Source organism: Arvicola amphibius, chromosome 18 (genome assembly GCF_903992535.2).
Source record: "Arvicola amphibius chromosome 18, mArvAmp1.2, whole genome shotgun sequence".
Taxonomy (NCBI): domain Eukaryota; kingdom Metazoa; phylum Chordata; class Mammalia; order Rodentia; family Cricetidae; genus Arvicola; species Arvicola amphibius.
In genome coordinates, this window is record NC_052064.1 from 5,589,293 (window position 1) to 5,616,066 (window position 26,774).

Here is a 26,774-nt window from a genome sequence, read left to right on the forward strand (position 1 = left end):
CTAATTAATGTATACATTAACCATATGTTTCTGCTACAGCACTTTCATTTATATAGGTAAACAAATACAGTATACTATAATGATATAAATAGCATAGTGTATAATTAGTCTATGTAAATTTTTTTTCAAAGTAATGACTTAAGGCTGTGATCTTCTCATTAAACACTGGACTCCCAGTATTTAACAAAACAATTCCCAGAAATCTTCCTAAGTTTGAATTGACCTCCAGTCTGGGTTTTGTTTCAGGATCTGGGGAACTGTAACCCCGCCACTCTGGGGTAAGCTCAACCTTTCACCACTGTTTAAACATGTAACCCTGAAATAAGAGAAACCAGCATGGATCTGATCTAAATTCAGTCTTTCACCAAAGAAAAGGAGGAAAAACAGCAGGGCAGACGTCATAAGGGGGGAGGGCCGGGGTGCACTTGAAAGGCAGAGGCAGGTGGATCTCTGTGATTTGGAGGCCAGTGTGGTCTACAGAGCGAGTTCCAGGACAGCCGGAGCTACACAGAGAAACCATATCTCGAAAAAAGAAAGAAAGGAAGGAAGGAAGGAAGGAAGGAAGGAAGGAAGGAAGGAAGGAAGGAAGGAAGGAAAGAAGTGCAAAAGTGTCTTTCTTTCATAATATACTGAATTTATTTTTACTGGCATATTCAACAATAAGAATCCTGTAGGAGGAAGGCCACTTGTTGGTTCCTGCCCGCTTAGCCCTGAAATAATTACACAGAAACTGTATTAATTAAATCACTGCTTGGCCCATTAGCTCTAGCTTTTTATTGGCTAACTCTTACCTATTAATTTAACCCATTTCTATTAATCTGTGCATTGTCATGTGGCTGTGGCTTACTGGCTAAAGTTCTGGCATCTGTCTCTGAAGGGGCTACATGGCTTCTCTCTGACTCTGCCTTCTCTCTCCCAGCATTCAGCTTAGTTTTCCCTGCCTGGCTCTGTTCCCCTATAGCTCTGCTATAGGCCCAAAGCAGTTCCTTTGTTTTTCAATGGTAATCACAGCATACAGAGGGAAATCCCACATCAGAGTCCGCTTTGATATCTTTCCAATTGCCTGCTTTTAGAAAGAAAAGCTCCACTGAAGAATGCAGCCACACCTCTACCACCCTCACTTCCCTGCCCTGCTCACTGGTGCACTTACGTTTTGATTTCTGTCTGATTGGTTGGTTGGTTGGTTTTGGTTTGTCTTTCTCAAGACAGGGTTTCTCTGTGTAGCCCTGGCTGTCCTGGAACTCACTGTTTAGACCAGGCTGACCTTGAACTCACAGAGACCCACCTGCCTCTACCTCTAGAGAGAGGAGAGATGGGATTAATGGAGCACTCCACCTTCACCAACCAGCACACCTACAGTTTAACAAGCCACACGAGTGACTATTGACTTTGTTTATTCATCCTCTGGCACATCATAGAGTGTGTCCAGCACATAGCATGTGCTCAGTAAACACAAGCTAATAAGTGAGTGAAAGGACAGACTTGGGTCCCTAAGATCCAGGATGATACAGCCAACGACAAGGTGCTTATTTACATGTGTGTGTTCCTCTACAGCTTTTACTAGTATTTTAGAAGGGACAGCTATTCCCTTAAAAACCACTGGCCTGGCTGGTTTAATCTTTTAATCCTTTAATCCCAGCACTTGGCAGAGGCAGGTGGATCTCTGTGAGCTTAAAGCCAGCCTGGTCTACCAAATGAGTTCTAGGACTGGCTTCATAGCTACTGGGAAACCCTGTCTCAAAAAGCAAAACAAAACAATTTATTGGGCTCTAGGTTTAATCTTGAGTACAGCAAATATATGCATATATGTGTGTATAAATGCATATATATACATTATAGGTATACTATATAGAGATTACTATGAATATTTCTAGCCTTAAAGTGATAAAAGTTTCTTCCCTACCCCTTTTTTTGAGCCTGGGTCTTACTGTGTAGCCCCGGATGTCTCAGGACTCACTATGTAGGTCAAGTTGGCCTTGAACTCACAGAGATCCAGTAGCCACTGCCACCTCAGTACTGGGATTAAATGTGTACGCTACCACACCTGGCATGACAGAAGAGGTTCAATCCTATATCCTTTCAAGAAAAGCGGGCAACGTTTACCAAGTAAATCTATCACCAAATCCACCTCTACCAGCACAGCCCTTACCTCTTCCCATATGGACCAAAGCCTGCAGGAGTGGCCTAGGCTTTCCATATCATCCTTCTGCTCACAAAGTCAGAACCCTGCCCCCAGCTCCCCAAAAGCCAGCCAGGAAGAGAAGATGCCAGCGTAAGGGAGCCATCACTACTCATCCGACCCTGCCCCAGCACGTCTTGCTCTTCCAGTATTCCCCTTGCTAAGGGACAACAAACTGCATCCCGAGTGAAGCTGCTGCAGCTGACGCTAATAAACCACAGTCAACAACCAATCAGCTCTGCAAGGGACAGCAAGAGTTCTTTACAATTCAACAGTAAAGACACACTTTAGGCCTTACTTTGCAGACTCCATATCCCAACTCCTTATCAGCTGTCACTCTCTGGAGCACACCACGCACTGCTCTCCTTCATGGTGTGGTCACGTGATCGCCTGACCTAGAAAACCACTGCGGAATAGCTTTCTAGGAAGGACCAGCACACACGCTCCCGATGACCCCTTCCAGTCAGAATGGAACATGTCTATCTACCCCTCTGTTTCTACAGCACTTTACCCCAGCCTCTGGCTACGGACAGGAAGGGATTATTTACACACGTCCTGTACTGCTAAACCAGGAACTTGAGGACAGGGGTCATAGGATTCATTTGTTTCTTCAAACTTACATTACATCTCACCATATAGAGAAGAGCGCAGATAGATAAATAGAGGGTCATGATAAATAGATAAATAAATAGAGCGCATACACACACATGTGTATTTAATGTATACACAAAGCATTCTGAAATGGATCCATCTGCCTACCTCTTTGGAGCCTGGGACACTGCTGTGGTCTTTCTCCATTATCAGCCACCTAAGGACAGCTGGAATAGAGATGTTTTTCCACGTTGGCCACGGATTAACGAATCTCCCATCTTTCCCTTTCTTCGACTTAGTTACGTCTTCTTCTAGTCTATAATCCAGTTTGAAGCTTTTCCTGGAAAACCTAGAAGACACACTTCCTCCTGAATTCTGTACTGAATTTTGGCGCTTCCTTACTGTTTCTTTGGGATACTGGCAGCTTGTTGTTGAAGACTGGCTGTTTTCATCTTCTTCCATGTCCTTTGGTGAGAAGCTTTAAAAAGGAAAATAAAAAAGGGAAAAGGGGATTACCAAGTTTGACAAAAAGTCATTGTAGTAGTTTAAATGTAACTGGACCCCAGAAGCACATAGGGAGTGGCATTCTAAGGAGGTATGGCTTTGTTGGAACAGGTATGGCTTTACTGGAAAAAGTGTGTCACTGTGGGAGCATATACGCTCAAGTCACACCCAGTGTCTCAGACCACTTCCTGTCACAAGTCAAGATGTAGGACTCTCAGTTCCTTCTCCAGCACCACGTCTGCCTGCATGCCACCATGTCGCACCATGACGATAACGAACTGAACCTTTGAAAATGTAAGCTGTCCCAAATATGTTTTTCCTTTATAAGAGTTGCTGTGGTCATGGTGTCTCTTCACAGCAACAGAAACCTTATTAAAGTCAGTCATTAAAGCATATTAGTATCGGGGCTGGAGAGATGGCTCAGTGGTTAAGAGCATTGCCTGCTCTTCCAAAGGTCCTGAGTTCAATTCCCAGCAACTACATGGTGGCTCACAATCATCTGTAATGAGGTCTGGTGCCCTCTACTGGCCTGCAGGCATACATGTAGGCAGACTATTGTATACATAATAAATAAATAAATAAATATTTTTTTAAAAAGCATATTAGTATCATTCTCAGCCAACAATATTTGCCCAACCTTATAAGAATATTATTTGTATTCATTCCAATGTTCTTGCTGCAAAATCAATTTTAAAATCCAGTATTACTTGATGAAAAGAAAGACGTTTGCCTTGGGGAACAACACACCAACCAGCCAAGCCTTTCAAAAGTCCCTTCCCCATCGTCACTTAAAACAACATTATTTCCCAGCTGACAGAACACTGTTCAGTGCCATTCTGCAGAGTAAACAGAAGCACTATTATGACGGATACAAAGCACACTCCCTAAGAAGGCTCCTGTGTTAAAATAAAGGCTTGTTTTCAGAGGTGAAGCTTCTGAGAAAATACTGGATCATGGGGGTTCTGCCTTCATCAATGAAGTGATCAACCATTGGGAGGTGTAGGAATTATGAAAGCTGGTACCTGCTTGGATGGAGGCATGTTCTCTGGAAGAGAGACACATTCCTACTTCTCCCTAGCCTCCCTGCTCCAACATGCCCTCTGCCATGGCGTCAGCCTACCCCAGGCCCAGAAGCATGGAACCCTTTACCCTGTACTGGAACCTCTGTGACCCACAGTGACTTGTTCTTTTAAAGTGCTCCTCTCAGGAACATGTCACAGAAAACCCCAAAACTAAACTAACACCAGCACCTTTCCATAGCCTTATTTTCATAATTATAAATGGTCTTACAATAAAGTAAGACCTGATTAGTTTCTTAATGATGCCTCTGTAATTCAGGTGACTAACATATAACCCTACTAAGTGATGAGCTTAGTTATTATCATACTGATAATAATGTGTAACTCCACCCCCTGAGAGTAAGACTCCCCCTACCAAGGAAGGAGACAGCACATTAATTAACCTAGTAACAACATAAATTCTAAGTAACTCAGTCAAGATACTGCCAAGACACTGCAGTATCCTAGCTTTGAATAAATTCCCCACCTTTTCTTCATCTTGGTTTTTCCCATCTACAAAATTGGCTCCTAGGGTTTCCGAGAAGATGAAAACATCTAAGTCAAGGAAAGCACTTGGAAACCTAGGCACACACCCCTCAGACAACTTTAGCTGCTACCCCGAACTTGTTTCTACAGTTACCACACCACCCATCCTCAAGATACTGAAATCCTTGATTGTGGATCACGCAGAACCAAAATATTTAGAAATGGAAAATAACACATTAAAAGTATGACATTACCTGCTAGGAAGAACTTCATTGCCCTTCTATGGGTTGTATTAGCAGACACTTACTTTCTAATTGGTTTACAATCAACTCATACACAACTACACACTTATAACCCTTAAAAAAACAAACAACAATAATAACAAGCACAAATTACAGAAAACCAACTGTTATTTTCATGGCTACGGGAGTGATTAAATAGGAAGGTGTCTGAGAAAGAAAAAGACCACGAACCCCAGGAGGAGCGGCCCCAATTTTGTTCCTCTACTCTGAGGGTGAACAGTCAGCCTGCAGAACAGTCTCTGATGAAAGAAAGCACAGCGCAGCTAGCAAAAGCCCGAGCACACACTGTTGCCCGGACACCTCTCCGGGGCGCGCCTGGCCGTGAAAGGGGCTCCCAGGCTTCCTAGCTCAGGCAAACAACCTTTCTAATGCTCCCTTTTCTCACCTATAAGATCATTACCTACCCTGTGGAGGTTCAGAGGATGACATGATATAACGTACATTAAGTGCTTGGTACACACAAATGCTAATTCTTTTTTCTCTAGGCTGGTTAACTTATGTTCTAACGCTTAGTGTCCTGGGGGAAGGGTCTCAGTTCTCACAGACTCACTTTTTATGTCTTCAAAGTTAAGCCTAGACCGAAGCCTTTACAAAGGCAGTGACCCTCCACTGAAGTTCAGTTCATTTATCAGATGAGGCCGTGAGTGTAGATAAGTGTACATTATTATGCAGACAGACAATACGTCTCATAGAAGAGCTTACCTCATGCATCCTTCTGTGATAATGAATAGCTCCTGTGATATATACGTGCACTCGTTCCATATATACTTACATGTCTCTGTATTTACACACCTTTTAATATAGACTCGGGTTGTAACTGTACTTACTAATTAAATTTTGGCATGGCTAAAAAATACAGTGAAAAGGGAAAAAGAAAAACAAGCATTTGGCTTCAAAGACCAGAAAACTACACCAAAATAAGGTTTGGGGAGACAATATTTAGCAGTCCCATGGAGGCAGGACATACAAAGCAAGAAAGGTGTATTCAGAGAAGGAGGCCACCCTTCACCTGAACGGCCACATCAGGAAGGCTGTCTATACTGTGGGCAACCACAGACACTGAAAATGCTTTAAAAGGGTCTTTTAGAAGCCAGGCGGTGGTGGCGCACACCTTTAATCCCAACACTCAGGCGGGCAGAGACAGACGGGATCTTTGTGATTTCCAAACAAGCCTGCTCTACATAACAAGTTCCAAGACAACCTAGCTATATGAGAGACCCTTCTCGGAAGGGAAGGGAAGGGAAGGGAAGGGAAGGGAAGGAAGGGAAGGTGACGGGGAGGGGAGGGGAGGGGAGGGGAGGGGAGGGGAGAGGATGGGGAGGGGAGGGAGGGGATGGGGGGATGGTGTGATGGGTGAGGGGAGGGAGGGGAGGGAGGAGGAAAGGGGAGAGAGGAGGGAAAACTAGCTCTTGTAAACAAGGCTACCCTTGAACTCACAGAGATCCACCTGCCTCTGCCTCCCGAGCTGCGGGATTAAAGGTGTGCACCACCACTGCCTGGCCAATCTCCAGTTTTTAATTGGTGTACTCAAAAGCAGATAGCTCAATCAATATAAGATGAGACAACAGCCAAGAAGAAAAATCATTAAAAATAAATCCTAGAGTCAAGGCAATGAATAAGTGGAAATCAGGAAGATGTTACGGCATTTGGATGGCTGGAAGTTTTGGAAGCTTGGGGATGGGGTTGTAAAGTGGAAGGAGTCAGACCTGGCAGAAGCCCAGTCAAAGCGAACTTCTGAGCTGCTGGGTTTAAAACATTGGTATCGCAGGGAAGCAAGACTCCAAGTAGACAAGTCCATGCCCCCAAATGGCGGTGGACAATGGCGGGATCCAGGCTGCTCTAACGCTGCTCAGAATGGCGGTGAGGGCAGAGGGGTCTGGAGGGTGATGCTTGTTCCCTAGACAATACAGATTTCCTCAGTGTCGGCTCACTTTCCTGCCTCTGATCTCAGGCTTTTCCCCAATCAATCTATAGAATGGGTCTGCACACCAAACGACCATCCCCACGTTACACCTCCCGTGATTCCTACACAAACACACACGTGCTGTCTTCAGGGGTGGTCTTTATAGGCAAATCTCATGCAAACAAAACCAAAGAGAAAGGCCCCCAAGGCTTCACCTGCATAAATCAGCAGAACAGTTCAGAAAGGCTTAGGGTTCTGGCTGCTTGTGTCCCGCCTGCCTCCAACACCAGCCCTTGGCCAGTGTGCCTCGGATATGTTCGTTCCTGCCTCGAGGCCACCAAGTGCCCCCCACAGGGACGTCCTGTGTGACTGTCTGCATCTGTGGGATGGGAAAGGGACTGCATGAAGATGGGCAGTCACGGGACTGCCTGTGACCTCACCACACGCAGGCAGGTCTCCGCCAGAGAGCGAGAGGATGGACAGGACTAACCCACGACCGTCTAGAATGATGTTTTTGGAGGCCACGTCCCGAGAGGCCATCCAGTCAGTGTGGAAATGACAACCTGCGTCCAGCGCCACGGAGACACACAAAGCCAGCTTGGGAGCTGAGTCATGTGGGGAGGGCCTCTCCCTCCCCAACACCAGCCTCTCGTCACTCGGCTCGTGTCTATAGCAACAGCCGTGCAAAGGGCATCATTAAACGCGGGGTGGAAGGACGAGAAAACTAGACATGAGCTGTATGTGTTGAAAAGCTCTGTATTTGAGCTTTTCAAACACACACCTGTTACAAAAAGATGACAGTTTCATACAGGAAACACCAAGTACCCTGAATATTAATTGCCTATCTAATACCAGGACTCAGCCCCCACATCTCTGACCAAAGGGAGGTCTGAACCCTGACATTTGGTGAAGAGAAGCCAGCCAAGTACAAATATTTTACTTCAATAATGGCACAGATGGGTAAAATGCCTTCGAAAAACAAAAATTCTCTACTTCAGAAATGTCTCGTACATTTGACATTTAAGACATGCCAACTCCCAAGAACTGAATGTCCTGCTTTATCTCATCTGAAAAGTTTGAAAAAAAAATCATAACAGTACAACATATGTTTGGGGCTTCAACGCTCGCATAAATTATGAAGTAGCATATTAGAACTCCTACAACATTTAATAAACATCAAGTGACTATCACACAACAATAATGTTGATGTCACATCTGAAAAATACCAGAACTATGTTTTCATATCACACACTGAATAAAGCCATACTTACAATTTTATATTTGTATGTTCACCCTGACTTGATTTGAAGAGAAGGGTCCTTTTACTACATGCTAGATAACATAGGATAGAAAATAGTAACATCCCATTCTCTGAAATATCTATAAAGAGCTTCAGGAGGTGGAGTGAACTCTCCCCATCCTTGAATTCAGGAAGATGCAGGGAGAGACCCCAACGGGCACTGTGAAAGTTGATATGCGGCAAATATGCCCACGCCTCGGCTATGCTGTATAAAGCGGAGAAATGTTCTGCATGCAGGGTTCTCACTGCGCCATGCGACCAACCAGAAAGCACGGCATTATCTGTCAATCACATTTTTACCTTGTTCTTTCAGCTTAATCGGTTTTGCTCAGAAGCTACGGGAAAACCAAGCCAATAGAAAGTTTATACAGCATAGAGGAACACACCTATGTGAATTACAACAATGTTCAAACATACCAGAATCAGTATACACGCACAGTATACATTTAAATACATGCACATATAACATGCATCTAAACATCTGCCAAACACTGTCTTAACAAAGGAGACAAGAACCCAGGTTTAAACGTGTTTGTTTAAACGTGATGGCCTCTTTGCAGAACTAAAATGAATAAATGACACCATGTGTTAGCATGTGGAGGTACCAGACAAACGCAGGTCATTGCATGTGTTAGGATTTATAGTGGGTAAAAGACTGAAAAAGATGCCATTTTTGCCTAATTGAGATGCTTCCCAGATGGAAGACAGTCTCAAAATAAAAGATAAATGTGTTGAGCTTCTTCTGTTTCTTCCTTAATAATTCTATGTAACAAACTACGAAAACATTTGCTTCCTTACACCTTATGGAAATCGTATTTCGATATCTGCTCATATTTAAAAATAATTCAAATTTGTCTCATAAAGTTCTAATCTAGTTATAGAGAAAAAATACTTGAACAAATAACTGACATAAAAAAATAAGCAAAAGTATGTAAGATTCAATAGTAAATTCTGAGAGGAATAAATGCAAAGTATAAGTCAACTCTTTGGAATATAAATTTGAGAACACGTTTTCTTTGCAAAAGGAGTCAAGGACCGTGGGTGCCCTGACAACAGGTGTCCCAGCAGTGGTGTCCTGACTGCACATTACCAAAGGCTTTAGATATTCTTAGCTATAAGGCTAATTCAGTACATTGACTCAAAAGTCACTTCATGGCCTATTAAAAGATTTTACGTCACTAAAATATATAAACACTCCAGATGACTCCTCTACATATTTTTCCTTTTGTCTAAGTAAGAAAGTACGGTTCTGATAAGAATTAGAAGCAACCAAACAAGATAAACGACAGCTTAAAAACAAAGCCCCTAGGAGTAAGAGCACCTGTTGCTCTTACAGAGGGTCCAGGTGTGGTTCTCAGCCACTATGACCATCCTTAACTCCAGGTCCAAGGGCTCCCACACCCTCTTCAAGCAGGAGACACATACATGGTGCACATACATGCATGCAGGCAAAACACTCAAGTGCATCAAATACATAAAACTTAAAAAATAAAACCAAACACAAACACAAACAACTTAGCCGGGTGATAGTGGTGCACACCTTTAATCCCAGCACTTGGGAGGCAGAGGCAGGTGGATCTCTAGGAGTTCCAGGTCAACCTGCACTATAGCACAGAGAAACCCTGTCTTTTTAAAAAACAAAACCAAACCAAAAAACACTTATAAAACACCATTTAAACACCATTTAACACAACTGGACAATCCAGAAAATTTGAAAATGGACATGGAAGTTTCTCGAAATGGCATAATTACCCTTTCTTTAGTACTTTTAAATAATACTAGCCACAAAATGTGGGTTTTGTTCCTGGGAGTGATAGTATCTAGATGCAATACAGCATTACACAGCTGGAGAGGCTGGTGGATGAAGGAAGGGGCTAAGCTGATGCTCGGTGGAACACGAAACCGAGCTCAAAATACGCTAATGATCTTAAAGGTACCTTCGCTCTTCCTTAAGCCAATGCCTTAACCAAAGCATGGCTCCAAAACGTGTGTTCTTTCCTCCGCTGACTCTGTCCCGGCTACAATAAAAGAAACCTTTCTGCGCAAACGCAGCCCACGAGAAAAAATGGAGCACGGGCGTCTGCGCAGCTCCCGAGGGATGAGAGGACAGCAGTGCGCAGCTTGGTTTGACTTGGCTTAGTGCTCCAACCCTGCGTCAAAAGTCAGCTAACTTGGCTGAGGCTCGCTTTCATTCGCCTATAAAATGAGAGGACTGGGCCATAGCGCTGACGTCCCTTCCACCTCTGGGACTGTGACGACCTTTAGCTACGACAAGACTCAGCTCTGGCTACCAAGCACCTGTCTCCTCTCGCTGGGGCTCGCCCTAGCCAGCCCGCCCCACTTCACCACGCCTGGGAGAAAGCTCTCTGTGCAGCCGCTTTCCTGAGCCAACTGGAAAGAGCTTGGCAGAGGGCTGTTACCTGAGAGCAGGCACTGGGCGTGGGACGTCACGGGGTAAAGATAGGCCCGTGGTCTGTCAGGGCACAAGAAGACCTTACGGAGGAGGCTGTACGGCAAACCTGACGCTAGATATAACCAGAGAGCGACCGTGCTAAAGCCCTGTCGTGTCGTGTTTAACAAACACTGTTTGACCACTCACGATCTAGTTTTCCAAGTCCTAAGGGAAGGAGGAAGGGGGTGGGGGAAGCTTTCACTCTAGCTCCAAACAGCCATACAGATGCTGGCTTGCCACCTGTATGCCACCTGTGTATAGACGGTCAGCTTTGGAGGATAAACATGGTAGTCTTCAGAATAAAGCACTTCCAACACCAGTGACCCAGGTTCACAGAGCAGTGAGGAACCCTACACTGCAAGTAGGTCACACGGATGGTCATGTGACACACGGGGTCCGTGATGCTGAAAGGACCCATAGCCTCCCGAATGTCTGCCAACACGGGACTTGGGGTGTGTGTGTGTGTGTGTGTGTGTGTGTGTGTGTGTGTGTTGGACATGGTGGGGGACATAAAACATGAGAATTACTAAAGGTTGATGGAGCCCAGAGCTGACCTTCTGAAGTGGCTGAATGGCAGACTTACTCTGCTCAAGATGCCATAGGTGTCGCATCCTTTAAAAGAAAGAGGTAGAGAAAAAGCAACGACAACAGCTAGGAAAGATTTTTACAAGGAGCCCAGGCCCAAGGCACTGCTGAGGTCAGACCCTGCTCGACCATCCAGGCCTCTTCAGGGCAGACCAAGCATCCAAGGGCGGCCCCCAGGCAGTTTCAGGCCAACCAATAAAGCATAGGTTCAAACAGGCAGAGACCCATAAGCTCAACTCGGTACATGCTGCTAATGAACAGGGAAAGGAGCATGTAGTAAGCTATACAAGCATATTTTAAAACAACATAATTACTAAGAAGTGGTTATCGGCCAGGCGGTGGTGGTGCACACCTTTAATCCCAGCACTCAGGAGGCAGAGGCAGGTGGATCTCTGTGAGTTCGAGACCAGCCTGGTCTACAGAGTGAGTTCCAGGACAGCCAGAGCTGTTACACAGAGAAATCCTATCTCAAAAAACCAAAAGAATACATACATACATACATACATACATACATACATACAAACATGGCCATTTTCATATTCTTTTCTATGCTTTAGCTTCATAATTCTTAGTCCAGTCTCTGGCACACAGTAAATCTTCAGTAACTATAAACCACTGTTGTATTACACTCCAACACTGATATATTTGAACTAAAGACAATGGCATAAATAAAAAGAAACGGAATCAGCTCTAGAATGTGTCTTCGCTTTTATATCTGAATAACAGATATCCTAGTGTTCTGGGAATTCACACACATCTTAAAAGTAAGAAGACTACTGTACCCAAGACTCCTACCAGCTCCAGAGCTCATTCTGGATTCACAAGCCTTGAATGTAACATGAGGGCCGGCTTGTTGGGGTTTCTGTCCTGCCCGGTTCCCACAATTGTGAGGTCCCAAAGAAAATCATACAGAGGTCTCTATAAGTTATAAAACCAATTGGCCCATTAGCTCAAACTTTGTATTAGCTCTTATAACATATATTAACCCATTATTCTTATCTATGTTAGCCACATGGCTCAGTATCTTTTTCAGGGAGGCAGATCACATCCTGCTTCTTTGGTGATCTGGGCAGGACTGCCGAGGGAGCTTCCTGCTTCCCAGAATTCTCCTGTTCTCATCACCCTGCCTCTACTTCCTGTCTGGTTGACCCGCCTATACTTCCTGCCTGGCCAATCAGCGTTTATTTAAAACATGATTGACAGAATACAGACAATTATCCCACACCACTTGAAAGTCCCTTGGTATTGAAAATAATAATCTTCTCTACCATTCCCTTCATCTCTCTTCACTGTCCCCTGAAAGCAAAGATTGCAAACGTCAGTGACCCAGCAATTCCCACAGCACAGAAGCCAGGCAAGGTCAGCTCACTATGGACACATCATGCACTACAGTATTTCAGTGTCTAGTCTCCTCAATCAAAGATTGCTTATCCCAAAACACCCCACCTCCTCTCACTGGTCAAACCAAGTTGTCAAGAAAGGACCTTAGGTGGCTGGAGAGGTGGCTCAGAGGTTAAAAGCACTGACTGCTCTTCCTGAGGTCCTGAGTTCAGTTCCCAGCAACCACATGGTAGCTCAGAACTATCTGTAATGTGTTCTGGTGCCCTCTTCTGGCCTGCAGGCCTGCAGAATATTGTATACATAATAAATAAATAAATCTTAAAAAACAAAACAAAAGCCGGGCGGTGGTGGCGCACGCCTTTAATCCCAGCACTCGGGAGGCAGAGGCAGGTGGATCTCTGTGAGTTCGAGACCAGCCTGGTCTACAAGAGCTAGTTCCAGGACAGGCTCCAAAGCCACAGAGAAACCCTGTCTCGAAAAACAAAAAAAAAAAAAAAAAAAAAAACAAAAACAAACACCAAGGACCACGATCAGCCTGTGACTGATAAGTCTTCTTAGACTAGTTCCTGTCCAGCTCAGAACAAAGCCTTACACCTCTGGTTATCAACACCAACTGTACATCAGAATTAAACTGTGAAGATGTTTGTTTTTGGAGACAGGGTTTCTCTGTGTAGTCGAGGCTTGTTGAGATGAGGCGGGCTGCTTCCCGCCACCCGGCTAGCTTTACCAGAAATAATTACATGGAAACTGCATTCATTTAAACACTGCCTGGCCCATTAGTTTCAGCCTTTTATTGGCTAATTTTCACATCTTGCTTTAACCCATATTTAGTAATCTGTGTAGGACCATGAGGGGTGGCTTACCAGGAGAGATCTTAACCTGAGTCTCTCTTGGAGAGGAGAGGCATGGCGTCTGCCTGAGGCATCTGCCTGACTCTGCTTTCTTTCTCCCACAATTCTGCTCTGTCTACTCCACCTACCTAATTTTCTGTCCTATTAAAGGGCCAAGGCAGTTTCTTTATTAACCAATAAAAGTAACGCATAGATAGATGACCCTCCTCCATCACAGGCTGTCCTAGAACTCGCTCTGTAGGCCAGGCTGGCCTCGAACTCACAGAGATCTACCTGCCTCTGCGCCACCGCCACCACCACTGAAGATTTTTAAACTGTGCCTGAGGCTACCCAGTGAAGACTCAAAAGGGGACCCGTGGTTGGTTCTGATGAATGTGAAGGGTGGAACCATGATTGTACTTAGGGGTTCAGGCACTTAGGAAGGTCCCGCGGGTCTCTCTGGAGTGCTAGAATTCAGGCTAGCTTTGCGGGTACCTATCATGAGTGGCCTCTCCCACAGTCACACACCCTGTCCTACGTAAATGCCGTAAACCTAGTACTAGAGTAGAAAGGCCACCTTGCCACCTATAACGTTTGTTAAGTTACAGACTCAGATTCCGTTCACTTGAGTCTTTAATTTGGCTCTGCTCCCAGGGAACCAAGCCAAGGGGGGAAAAAATACAATCAGTAATAATTCACATTGTTTGTTACAATACCTAGCAGCAATTCACAAGTGCTAAGTGCTAACAAATACTTGTGAAATGAACAAAAGCTTCTAATTGCTTTCCATAGAGGACAGAGGGGGAATGGAGCTTTTTTTTTTTTTTTTTTTTTTTTTTTTTTTTTTTTTTTTTGGTTTTTCGAGACAGGGTTTCCCTGTAGTTTCTAGAGCCTGTCCTGGAGCTAGCTCTTGTAGACCAGGCTGGCCTTGGAGCTTTTTTTTTTTTTTTGCACCTGCTGGAAATCAAATAAAGAGGGAAGCGAAAGTAAAGGACAGAAAGACTTAAGTCAACAGAGGGCACTCCCACTAACTCTATTAACTGTGAAAAAGTCATGGGAACAGCTGGGAGGGTCCCCCATAAAATCCAATCTCCCCTGTTCTGCTTAGGTATAACACCAGCTGAGCAGCTCCATCTTCAGCCTTCCAGCAAGGGATGGCCATGTTGGTCATATTCTGCTGAAGAGAAAGGAAATCACTGGATCCTCCTGCATCTTACTACGAAGCCATCTGGAGCCCACACCAAAGAATAGTGCTAAATACACTGTCCAAACAGACCGGGTTTCCACTTCTTCCATGTGGAGGATAAACATATTCAAACAACTTTCAAAAATGCCCCAATACAATGGCCGTAACTGGAAGGTTTAAGAGCGCTTACAAAACAACACCTAAGACAGGACTTGTATAAAGTCAAGACGTTAGTAACAGTTGACTCTCAGGATCTGATCCACACTGATCAAACCCCAAAGTCCATGCTTTCCATTGATTAAGCTAAATCTAATAGAACCAACAGTTCACGAGTTACCAGTATTGACACAGAGAAAAGGTTCACCTAATTTTCTTTCAATAATGTGTTTTTTTTTTTCCAAAGTAAGAAGCTCTTCATTGACACTCATTAAGCACCAGTTCCTCGAAAAAAATTACTCAGGGGCTGAAGAGATGGCTCAGTGGTTAAGAACACTGGCTGGCCCTTCCAGAGGACCCAGGTTCTATTCCCAGCACCCATATGGCAGCTCACACCTGTCTGTAACTCAGTTCCAGGGGATCTGACACCCTTGCAACAAAGCACATACAATAAAATTAAAGAAATTTTTAAGAAAAGAAAAAATATTCTTTTAATCTTAGATGCTTTTCAAATTATACTACTTTAATTAATTAATTGTTCTGAGTTGAAATTATACAAAGACCCATCAACAGATAATCAATGATTCATTAACAAATTAGTAATAACATTCTGTGTTTCGGTCATATGAAAAGAAAGTGTACACCGTGCCTTGAAGATACTTTCTTTGCTTTGAAAAGATGTCGTAAGCTCAGCCCGCATTTTATCCTTCCACAGAGAGACATCTTCAGGCAGGGAGCCTGTATTTAGTTTGGGAAACTTTCTATTATTCACATTGTAAGCCCCGAATTCTGTAAAGCCCTGGTCCTTCCAATGCCGATGCCTCCTCCTCAACAACACAAATACATCCTTGTAGCCAACAAAGTTTACCAAGTGTGGCCACTTACACCAAATCAAAGGTAAAACGCTGTCTTAAAAGCACGAGCTGGAAAATATCTGAATGGCCATGCAAAAAGAAATAACAAAGTTGTGCTTAACCATGCTGCTGAGAACATCAAAATTTATTAGGTGAAATTCTTTACTGGAAGGATACTCAACGTACGTGCATCAGCATTAATCCCATTTAAAAATCAATAGGCTACAAACAGCACACATGTACATACAAGAGATAAAATGTTTACATAGAAAACCAAGCCAAGCTGAAGGAATCAACATTCCCTCAACGATTAAAGGAGATCACCTCTGTGAAATGGTAACAGCCCAGTTTTGAGATGTCATAAAAGCTCAGCTTTTATGAGAGAAGTAGACCCACAAGCTAAAGACGCTGAACCAAGTCTCTACTCTCCAGGGTTTCTTCCCATTTGACTCTATCCAACAATAAAGGCCATCACATATGTGACCTTTTTACAGGCAGAGCAAGTCAGACCATAGAGTCATATGGTGTCCCCAGAGTCTGGATCTGTCCAGGAGTCTAGACTATCCCATTAACCATGCTTGCCCCTTAATTATCCTCAGATAAGCAAGACTAGATGTCACCTAAAAATCCTTAGAGCAGTGCTCACAGAAGAGGGTCAGTACAGGGGAGAGAAAAAACATGTTCTACATCGTGTTCAGGACTCTGTTTATTTAAAAGGAAAAAAGGAATTTAAAGCCAGATACTTCGATCTTTTATTAGTTACTTTAACTACAGTGGAAGAAGGAGATTTAGCTTTCCATGAGCTCTCTAAGCAAGCTAAAGACACACACTTAAAAGGGGAACAAACATCTTTGTAGGTTAAGCAAAGGGACTTCAAACACCGAAAGTTCACTTCCAAAACAAATTACTGTGATTATCTAATAGCTGCAGGGCAGGGGTCTGCTGAGTAAAACTGACAAGAATCAGCGTAAGGACTGTTAATAACAACGAGAAAGCCAAGTGTCTCTTTACCCTCACAACTTTATTCGTATAACTGAGGAGGACTACAAAAATCAAACAGAATTTGTCAGACATTTACTGTTTGTATGTCGGTTCTCCTTAAAATGGGAAGGTTCCAACTCCATAAACACAAAAACCTGCCCTGATAAAGCCGAATTCATCTTTCCTTCTCCCCTTTCTTTTTCTCATACAGTCTTACTAGTATCCCCAAGCGGGGCTAGAAATTTCTGTGTTGCCAAGCCTAGCTGCCTACTCACAAGCCCTCAGCCTGGCTCTGTATCCTAAATGCTGGGATTTCAAGCACGCACTCCCACACCCAGCAGTAAGAATTGCTTTCCAGTCACACTTCTGAATTATGCTGATCCATCTAAATGTAGTCCTACGCCTTCATAGCCAATGATAATGACTGTTCCCAACTTTTTATACAGTTGAGGGTGCTGTCTATATTGCGTTGGTAGCCTACACTGAGCTATCTTGGCTTGGCTGCTTCATCTGTCTAACCTGAACCTGAGTTGTTGGCCTAAAGCATCTTGAGAGAGCTTGAAAAACTATTAAGTTATAATACATCATTGAAGGTTAGTTGACAATAGACTGTGTATGTCTACCGTATATGTATACTTGGGGCCATCCAAGAATATATATAATCTGTTGTAATCGTCAATTAATAAAATAAATACATAATCAATAGTTACTAAATTAAAAAAATGTCAGGTAAAGCACTAAGTTATAGACATGTAGGAATTAGAAGGAAAGATTACTTGAACCTTACAGTGGAAATCGCTGGAATTGATTTTTATGCCAAGTTTATATATGCCTTTATAGGTTTTCAGGATGAAAATGATCTTTAACAAAAGAGCACGATTCATCTCCCTAGTAATACTTCATTTACTTGCATGTACTTCAGTCTAAACACCCCACTACACAGGGCACTCCATGCAGCCACATTCTTACTCCCACAGAGTGAAAAGGAAATGGGGAACTCACTATAGTCAGGCACCACTGAGAGGGAAAAACACAAAGAGAGAACAAATTTAGAGTCAAATATGAATTCCAAATACAAACTAAATTTCCATAAAAATTCCTCTGGCTTTCTAAATAAATATCTAAAGGGACATAAGACGTCTTTCAAACAAACAGATAGGGATGATGAGCCAACTGAAGTATAACCAAAGTCTTATCAAATAAAACAACCCAGACTTATGGTAAAATGTCTTTCAAACAGTCAGACTGGGCAAATTTTAAGACTCAGTTTTGGAATGTAGAATCTGTCCAATCCGATTTGGAACTGTAAACGGCACTGTAAAGACATGAGACACACACTAAAGACTTTTTGTTTCTTGGACACTTGCTATAAATTCATGAAGCCAGCAATTCTGCAAAAATGTTAACAAAGCCAAACCTTTGAAAAGTATGGCTATATTTCCAGTTGACGTAAACCCACTTTAAAGCCTCAATTCCTCTTAGATTCTGTAAAGTAAACACACATACTTGCCCTTACTTTAACAAAGCTAATATTTTCTTACAACAAAAATCAAAAGTGTTTTAAAATACAGACTGCTCTAAGATCCAGATAATCATTCTTTTAAGATTATATAACTTCTTTCTAAGCCACATCGTAACCACTCCTACCCAAAGTGACAAAGCAGAAACGGAACTGTTACACCTCCATCTGTTAATAAAGATGAAAATTATTTCTTAATTTACAGAGCAGTGTGTGTCGCAAGAGTGACTTTCTGACTTTATGCTAAGCCAAAAGTACAAAAGCAAGCCATGGTGTCACAATTTATAAAGCGCCCTACACTACAGTAAGAGCAAAGCAAGAAGTCCCCGGCTCTTTAGAGACTCGTGACTGTTCTCTTTCCCTTAATGTTTTCTGGGTCCGACTGAGTGTCACACATCATCCAGGTATCACTGGAGACAGTGATAGCATATTTCACACCACCAGGGTCATACCGCGCTCCTTGGGGAAGGAGAGACCATCTGAACCGCCTTCAGTAATCGAAGAAGCACGCACCAAACGGGGAAAAATCGACTCTCGCCATCCTTCCCCATCCTGCCTCCTGCGTTTGCTCATTCTGTGGTTAAATAAGTTACATTTACTTTAAGAAGAAAAAAAAAAGCAAGAATGCTTTGGGGATGGATTTAGGAAGGTGACTAATACAGAAGAAGCGGAAATAAGTTGCTCTGCTAAGTCGTGGACCCCATTCATTTACGTGTAACCAAACGAAGAGACACCCACTGAATTCGTACCGTGAAGCTGCAACCTGGAATGCAGGAACGGCGGGATCCGAGACCCCCAAATACAGCTACTCTCCCCTAGACGACTAAAACCACAGTGGCTCTTCACCCCGGCGGCTACAGAGATGCAGGCGCCGCACCTCCTGAGGTACGGTAATTCAAAGGAAGCCTGCCACTCACAAATGCAGCATCCCCAGGAGGAGGCAGGACTTCGGGAGTGGAAACCTATCGCAACCCGCTGTGCTCCGAGGTGTCCAAACACCCGTGGAAAGGCTGCTCCACACCGACACAGCGACGAAGGCGCGAACCCGCCGAGAAGAACCGCGGCCCTGGAAACCACCTCCCGCGAAGATAACTGCAGGGTGGCTTCCCGGAGGCGCGCAGCGCGGGGGGCGGGGCCAGGTCCGGGGGCGTGGCTAAAGGGCGGGGTTAGAGGCGGGACGGAGTGGAGCGAAGGCTTGAGGGACGGAGCCAGCTCGCGAGGGGCGGAGTTAGAGGCGGGAACGGGTCAGAGGGCGGGCGCAGTGGAGCGAAGGCTTGAGGGGCGGAGCCAGCTCGCGAGGGGCGGGTCGGGTCAGAGGACGTGACGGAGTGGAGCAAAGGCTGGAGGGGGCGGGGCCAGATCGCGAGGGGCGGGGCTAGAGGGGGAACGGAGTGGAACGGAGCCAGCTTGCAGGGGGCGGGGCGGAGTCAGAGGGGGAACGGAGTGGAGCAAAGGCTGGAGGGGCGGAGCCAGCTCGTGAGGGGCGGGGCGAAGGACGGGCTCACCTTGCACCGAGGGCGGTCGGGCGCTCCCGGCGTGGCGTCTCCCCGGCTGTGGTCGCTAATCCTGGGGGCCAGCGCTCCCCGGAGCCGCGGGCGATGCCGAGACGCCCTCCGCCCGCGCTCCTTCGCCCTCGGCCCCGCCGCTCCAGCTCCGCCGAGGGCGCTAAGAGCTGCACGCAGCGCCTGAGCGCGCGCCGCCTCGCCATCTTCGGGGCTGGCGCGGTCCCCGACCGCCGCAGCCAAGTCACACCCCGCGTCACCCGCTGCCCCGCGAGCTAAGGCGCCGAGGCCTCCAGGCCATCTTGATAAAGTGAGCACAACGAGTGAACTCGTAGGCAGGGCCCTCGGACCACTGCCAGATTGGCTCCGAGCCCTGCACCAGAGGTCACGAGAACGCATTCCTGGACCCCAGTGATGGTTGCTAAAACCAGTGGGATCCGGCTGGCCAAAGGGCACAGCATGGACTTTGACTTAAGGGCCTGGTTACAGAGGCACTAGTTTTAGCTTTCTGTCGTGTAACTACGGAGTGTCGACGGTGCCTACCTTCTGTGCTCAGTTACGTCTAAAATTATGTCAGTCTTCTGGTAATTGCTGCTCTACTAAATATATGGCTTTCTGAAATACCAGAGTAAGGCCCAAACATTATAAAATTGATTCTGCATTTCTTAGCTGATTGAAATTATTTCAAGAAGTAACTTACAAAGGTATATAGAATTCAGTAATGAGTGGATGTGTAAAAAACAAAAAGCAAACTCTGAAAGCTTTTCTGGGATATGTGCATAGACCAGAACCAAATAAGCTATCTGAGACTGTATTGGCAAAAATGAAAAAGAAACACCGGGCGTTCGTACACTTATGATAGGAAAATGCAAGCCAAACTATAACGCCTTTAGACAGTGAATATATAACCATCTAATACTACAGAACATCTTGCAGCTCTATAATGTTTTCCCTCTGGGTAGCTTACAGTTGTAACTGATCGGCTTATTTGTTTTGTTTGTTTCAAGTTTAATATACGCTTAACAGCTCCTTTGTACCTGGGTGGGGCTCAATAACACTTGGCGTGCATCAGCAAAATTAAAAAAAAAAAAGTGACAGTACTATAAACCCAAAGGAAGAATTGAAACCACTGCTCCGATGCCTTTGTTAGTGTCCTTTGCTAAGGGACTTTAAACATGCCATTTCTTGCTCTTATGCTATCAGTCGCTATGAAAACATTTTATACAGACAAACTTGGATGTTCATTCTTATGCTGTTTGAGGAAGTTTCACATATCAAAATACATCGTCTAACCGACTCTTGTAAGAAGAAAGATTCTGGTTTCCTACCCACAATAGCATTTCCAAACCTAAGAAAACAACAGTTCCCTTCCATCGTGACTGCTCAGACCATACTCCAAGTTTCGTGATGGGACCAGAAAGTCTTGTAGCTCTGCGGGGTGGTTGATTGAACAGGCCTTTGCTTGCTGGCTTGTTTTTCTGAGCTTACTAATATACTACCCAGTCATACATCTTACTTGCTGCAGTAAAATCCAACTAGAATATTTACTTGATACTTTCAATATATATTTCCATCCAAATAGGGCAGATGAGGTTTTAAGTGTTGTTGTTTTTTTTTTTCTTTAAGTGTTTATTTGAAGGTCTTAGAATTGCAATTCAAGGAGCACAGATGGTGGTGAATATACAATGTGTCCCCTTTGGAAAGGGTTTGAAGTTCCTTTGAAGGGTTAAAAAGATAAAATGTAAGTGAATTACAGGGGTTTGTCGAGCATTGTTTGGAGGAACAATTTACATCCATGCCTCATTAGTCCAGCACAGACCAGCACAGATCATTCCAGTACTCCTGACAAGGGTTTAGTCCATAAATCCTACCAATATTTTTATTTTTTTTAAAAAAGTCTCTTTTGGCATGTCATCAAGTTCATAAAGTGGTCACCTCAGCACAAAGTGGGAGTCTCTGGGTTATAAAATGGAACAACCCTTATAGCTCTGATGGAGAGACAAGGTCTCGGGGGTGTTTTTCTGAGGAGCTGGTGTTTGAGATAAGCGAGTTCATTGTGCATACCAGGAAAGCCTAGTACGAATGACTTACTCTTAGCACACAATATTCAGCGAGGTTTGTTTCCCCGCCCCCTCAAATACTACAGAAGTTTTAGAACTGTGTAAGAATCAGGTGTTTTCCCCAGACAAATGAAAAGAAGCAAATCAGTATAACAAATTTTGTCCTGCAAGGCAAAAACTCTGGCTTGCTTTCCTCCGCTCAGAACAAAATGAACATTGCACCCTAAGCATTTTGCTCATGGTTTAATTTTAGACTCTAACCAGCTGACCCGAGGGAGCTTGATTTGTCTTTCCCACTTATGCCACGCTTACCCTTAGGAAGCGGAACACACGGAATACAATGGCAACTGTTTGTTCTCTAAGTTGCTGATTTTTAAATAGCAATGTCACAAAGAAGAGTAATTAATACAAGTCTCTAAAAGTAGCTGTTGGCCATTGTAATTTTTTTTCTGGAGGCCCACACTAGAGAACTATTCTAGAAGACTTTAATTTAGTCTGTATTTATGAAACAACCCACTCAAAGATTTTTTTAACAATTAAAAAATATAAGTAAGGGAAAAAAAGAAATCTCAAAGTTGAGTGGGGGAGGGATAGAAAAGTGGAGAGGGTGGTGATGGAAAGAGTTGGGGAATGGGGCAGTGAATGTATTCAAAATATACTGGATGAAATTCTTAAAGAATTAATAAAAATATTGTTTAAAATGCACAAAACGCATACTGCCGAGCAACAATAGGAAGGCATTTGGACAGCTAAATTCTGTTCACTGCTTGTCCGTTAACTGTCTTTGACATGAGAAGAGATCCCTTCTGCCTCCCCAGTATGCTTAGTACCATCCTCCACTGTAATGGTAATGTTTGGTGCGTGGAGGCAGGGTACTGAAAACAGCAGAGTTGCACTGTTTTGGACTATTAGCAACTTTTGGCAAGCCCATAGGATGGCTATTTGTTGCTTTTTTCAGATGATTATGTATACAGTGTTCTGCCTCCATGCCTACTTGTACTGCAGGCCAGATGCGGGCACTGAAACACCTTATAGATGGTTGTGAGTCAATTGCTGGGAATTGAACTCAGGACTTCTGGAAAAGCGGTCAGTGCTCTTAACCTCTGGGCCATCTCTCCAATCCTTTGTTTCAAGTTTTTTGTTTTGTTTTGTTTTGTTTTGTGTTTTTGTTTTTGTTTTTTTAAGAACAGTTTCAACACTGATCGCAATGTTTTTTCTTTGTATTGTGAAAAAGGCATCTGAAAATTCACTATTCTAATCTCCTAACAGTTCAGTGGTGTTGAGGACAGCAAGAAGACTCAGCAGACAAAGGTGCTTACTTTACAAGCCTGCCCACCTTGAGTTTAGGAACTCAAGCAAAGGTGGAAGGAGAAACCCAATGCCACAGGTTCTCTGTAAACACACATGGCACGCATGCCCATACCCACATCATGCACACACCAATAATAAACACGTAAGTATTGTTGAAGCATTTACTATGAGCATATGGAGACTGGACTATAGTTTTCTTCCCTGCCAAGATTAGACTAGACGGAACCTTTCAGGTGTATCTGATCTCCATAAACAGAGCCACTAAGGAGCGTTGCTTGTCTTGACTCTTCTCATCTGCCTTGTGCCTCTGTGTCCTCAGACACACAGTAGTACATATCTTCCCATGCTTCCAATTCAGAGTCAAGGATATTCTGTGTAGTAAACGGAATAATCCCCATCACCACCAATAACCCAAATACTTACTTCCTGACTCCTAGAATCTGTGAATATTACATTACATAGAAATTTTGTTTTGGTTTGGTTTCATTTGGTTTGGTTTTTTGAGACAGGATTTGTGTGTGTGTGTGTGTGTGTGTGTGTGTGTGTGTGTGTGTGTAACAGTCCTGAGTGTCCTGGAACTTGTAGACCAGGCTGGCCTCTAACTCACAGATATCTACCTGCCTCTGCCTCCCAAGTGCTGGGGTGTGCACCATCACACCCAGCTAAAAGAAAATCTTTAAGGCAGTGATTGAAGACTGTACCTTAGTCGAGGAATGAAGAGGGAAGAAGTAGGACAAGGAGACAGGAGGACGGCACAGAGGTTAGACCGATGCAGCCACAGCTGAGGGAGGCAGCCACAGCCAAGGAAGACGCTAGCAGCTGCTACAAAGAACCAGTCCTGACAATTGGACAAGAGCTCTGAGAAACTCGTCTTCAGAGTTTGGCCCCCAGAACTGTTGTGTTGCTGTACGTCACCAAGTTCATGGTAATCTGTTTGAGCAGCGTTCAAAACCCAGTATATTCTCCTTTAAGCGATTTTTAAGTCTAACAATGGATGTATTTGAAAACACTATCAAATGTGAGGCTGGGTGTGTAGCTCAGTGGTCCAGTACCTGCTTAGCATGTGCAAGGCCCATGCCACTACAGCACACACAGGTCCAGCATACACATAAATCTATAATACATACATCGAGTTAACGTAAAGAGTAGATGTGGAGCTATAGACCTTAAGTTTATGCAGTGATTTGGGTATTGAGCTAAGAGAGACCTAATTTCTAGACTTTTGGGGACCAATTGAATTAAGTGGATGTTAGGAATCATAGCTGGATTAGTGGCCACAGAGAAAAGAGCAGAAGAGTAACATTGGAGATTACCTTTATTCCTATCCTGAGCAAGTTAGCTGCCCTAAGTCTCAGTTTCTTTCTCTTATAAAAGAAAGACATTAATTCACATGCCCTGGTAGACAGACATTTCTGTCCCACCCATCCCCGCAGTCATTCAGTCCCAAATAAACACGCAGAGGGAGCCGGGTGGTGGTGGCACATGCCTTTAATCCCAGCACTTGGGAGGCAGAGGCAGGCGGATCTCTGTGAGTTCGAGACCAGCCTGGTCTACAAGAGCTAGCTCCAGGACAGGCTCTAAAGCTGCAGAGAAACCCTGTCTCGAAAAACCAAAAAAAAAATAAAAAATAAAAAATAAACATGCAGAGGCTTATATTAATTATAAACTGTTTAACCTATTGTTCAGGCTTATTACTAACTACCTCTTACAACTTAAATTAACTCATAATTCTTATCTATGTTTAACCAGTGGCTTGGTACCTTTTCTCAGTAAGACATTCTTTTTTTTAAACTTTATTTAACTTTATTTCATGCGCATTGGTATAATGATGTCAGATTCTCTTGAATTGGAGCTACAGACAGCTGCAAGCTGCCATGTGGGTGCTGGGAATTGAACCCGGGTCCTCTGGAGGAGCAGTCAGTGCTCTTAACCACTGAGCCATCTCACCAGCCCCTCAGTAAGGCATTCTTATCTTGTTTCCTCTACTTCTAGACAATGACTGTGTCTCTGCCTTTCCTCTTCCCAGAGTTTTCCTAGTCCCGTTGACTCACTTATACCTCTTGCCTGGCTACTGATCAATTGGCATTTTATTAAACCAGTGTAGTGACAAATCTTTATAGTGTACAAGAGCATTATCCCACAGCATTTCCCCATTTTTCTTTTCAAAGCAAGACCCTGAATCTAATATCCTTTGTTTAGCATCTTTTTTCTGACCATTATCCATAACAACTTGTAACCAACATACTAAACAAGACAAAAATACACATAATCCATTCTTTGGGGAATGTGGGCATAGTTTTCTAGGCTATTTCGTGATGATTGGGGGATGCTGATATTCTTATGGGGACCCAAAGAAAATTTGGGATTATGATCAAGTCTTGACTGGAAAATTTTGTGTGGCCTAGTCATCTCAGCCAGCAGTCTTGAATCTGTGCTAGATGTAGAACTCAGAGGAAACTGTAACAGAGCTGCTCTAAAATGTTGGATTTTTGGTGAGGTCTTCTTGATCAGACTTTATTTTTCTTAATCAAGAGTGATTTCATTTCCCGTGGAAACAAAAGCAAAACTTCTTCTGCAAAGTAACACACCCTCTAAAATTTCAGAGAGTTCTAAAATACAAATCTGTTGTAAAAATGTGTTGCCTGGGATTTTACTCCCATATTCCATTGCAATTTCAGTCCCTCTTTAGCTTCCCTGCCCACCATGAAGCCTATCTGTCAACCACATGCACATCTCAGCTTGGACAGATGTTGTCAACCACATGCACATCTCAGCTTGGACAGATGTTGTCAACCACATGCACATCTCAGCTTGGACAGATGTTGTCAACCACATGCACATCTCAGCTTGGACAGATGTTGTCAACCACATGCACATCTCAGCTTGGACAGATGTTGTCAACCACATGCACACCTCAGCTTGGACAGATGTTGTCAACCACATGCACATCTCAGTTTGGACAGATGTTGTCAACCACATACACATCTCAGTTTGGACAGATGTTGTCAACCACATGCACATCTCAGCTTGGACAGATGTTGTCAACCACATACACATCTCAGCTTGGACAGATGTTGCTTCTATTCGGAACTTTCTTTCTAGGCTTTACACAGGCAACACTCAAGAATCGCTGCTTTCCAGAGACTTACACTTTCCCAGAGTAGAATATCATCTCTACCGTGGCCCGTTCACAGATCTTTTAAGGCAGCAATCAGATGACAGAGTGACTATTTCTGTTTCTCTGACCACAATGCGAGATGCTCACATGCAAATATTCTGATCCATATTTATCCCTCTAGCACCTCCTTCTGTACTTGGAACAGAAAATTATGTGTGTGGACTGAATAAATAGATGAATAATTGCTCTCTGAACCCGGAAGAGCCTACTTGGGAGTGAGAGGAGTGAAAAGCACCGAGGAAGGCAGGGAAAGGCGGGGGGGTCGGGAGTGTAGGGCTCAACAAGACACCCAGAGCCCTGGAGAAAAAATGAAGCTGATTTATGTGGTGACTTAATTCAAAGCTATCCTCAGATCCTCATTGTATATGCAATTTAGCATCTCTCGTGACCTTGCTTCAAAGTCAGTGTTTAAGTGGAGTTAACAGTGTGAGCTACCTCTCGAAGCAGTCTGCTGATTAGAAGCTCTTCACTGAAATGGATGGCAAGCATTCGCAGA

General features: G+C 43.9%; 1 protein-coding gene across 4 annotated transcripts in view; it reads right to left on the reverse strand.

The window, feature by feature from the left end:
• Napepld (N-acyl phosphatidylethanolamine phospholipase D) overlaps positions 1-19,933 on the reverse strand; it is a 43,275-nt gene extending 23,342 nt beyond the window's left edge. For 2 of the 4 annotated variants that reach the window (XR_005283732.1, XM_038315221.1), the window contains exons 1-2: positions 19,733-19,933; positions 2,939-3,248 (exon numbers count right to left, since the gene is read on the reverse strand). Coding sequence is in view for 3 of the 4 variants with exons in the window: in XM_038315221.1 (XP_038171149.1) it covers positions 2,939-3,232 (294 nt within the window). In the remaining variant the exon portion in view is untranslated. Of the gene's footprint in view, positions 1-2,938; positions 3,249-18,976; positions 19,331-19,732 lie in introns of those variants that run through there. The other 2 variants (XM_038315223.1, XM_038315224.1) reach the window with 2 other exon arrangements.
• Positions 19,934-26,774: the final 6,841 nt, after the last annotated feature.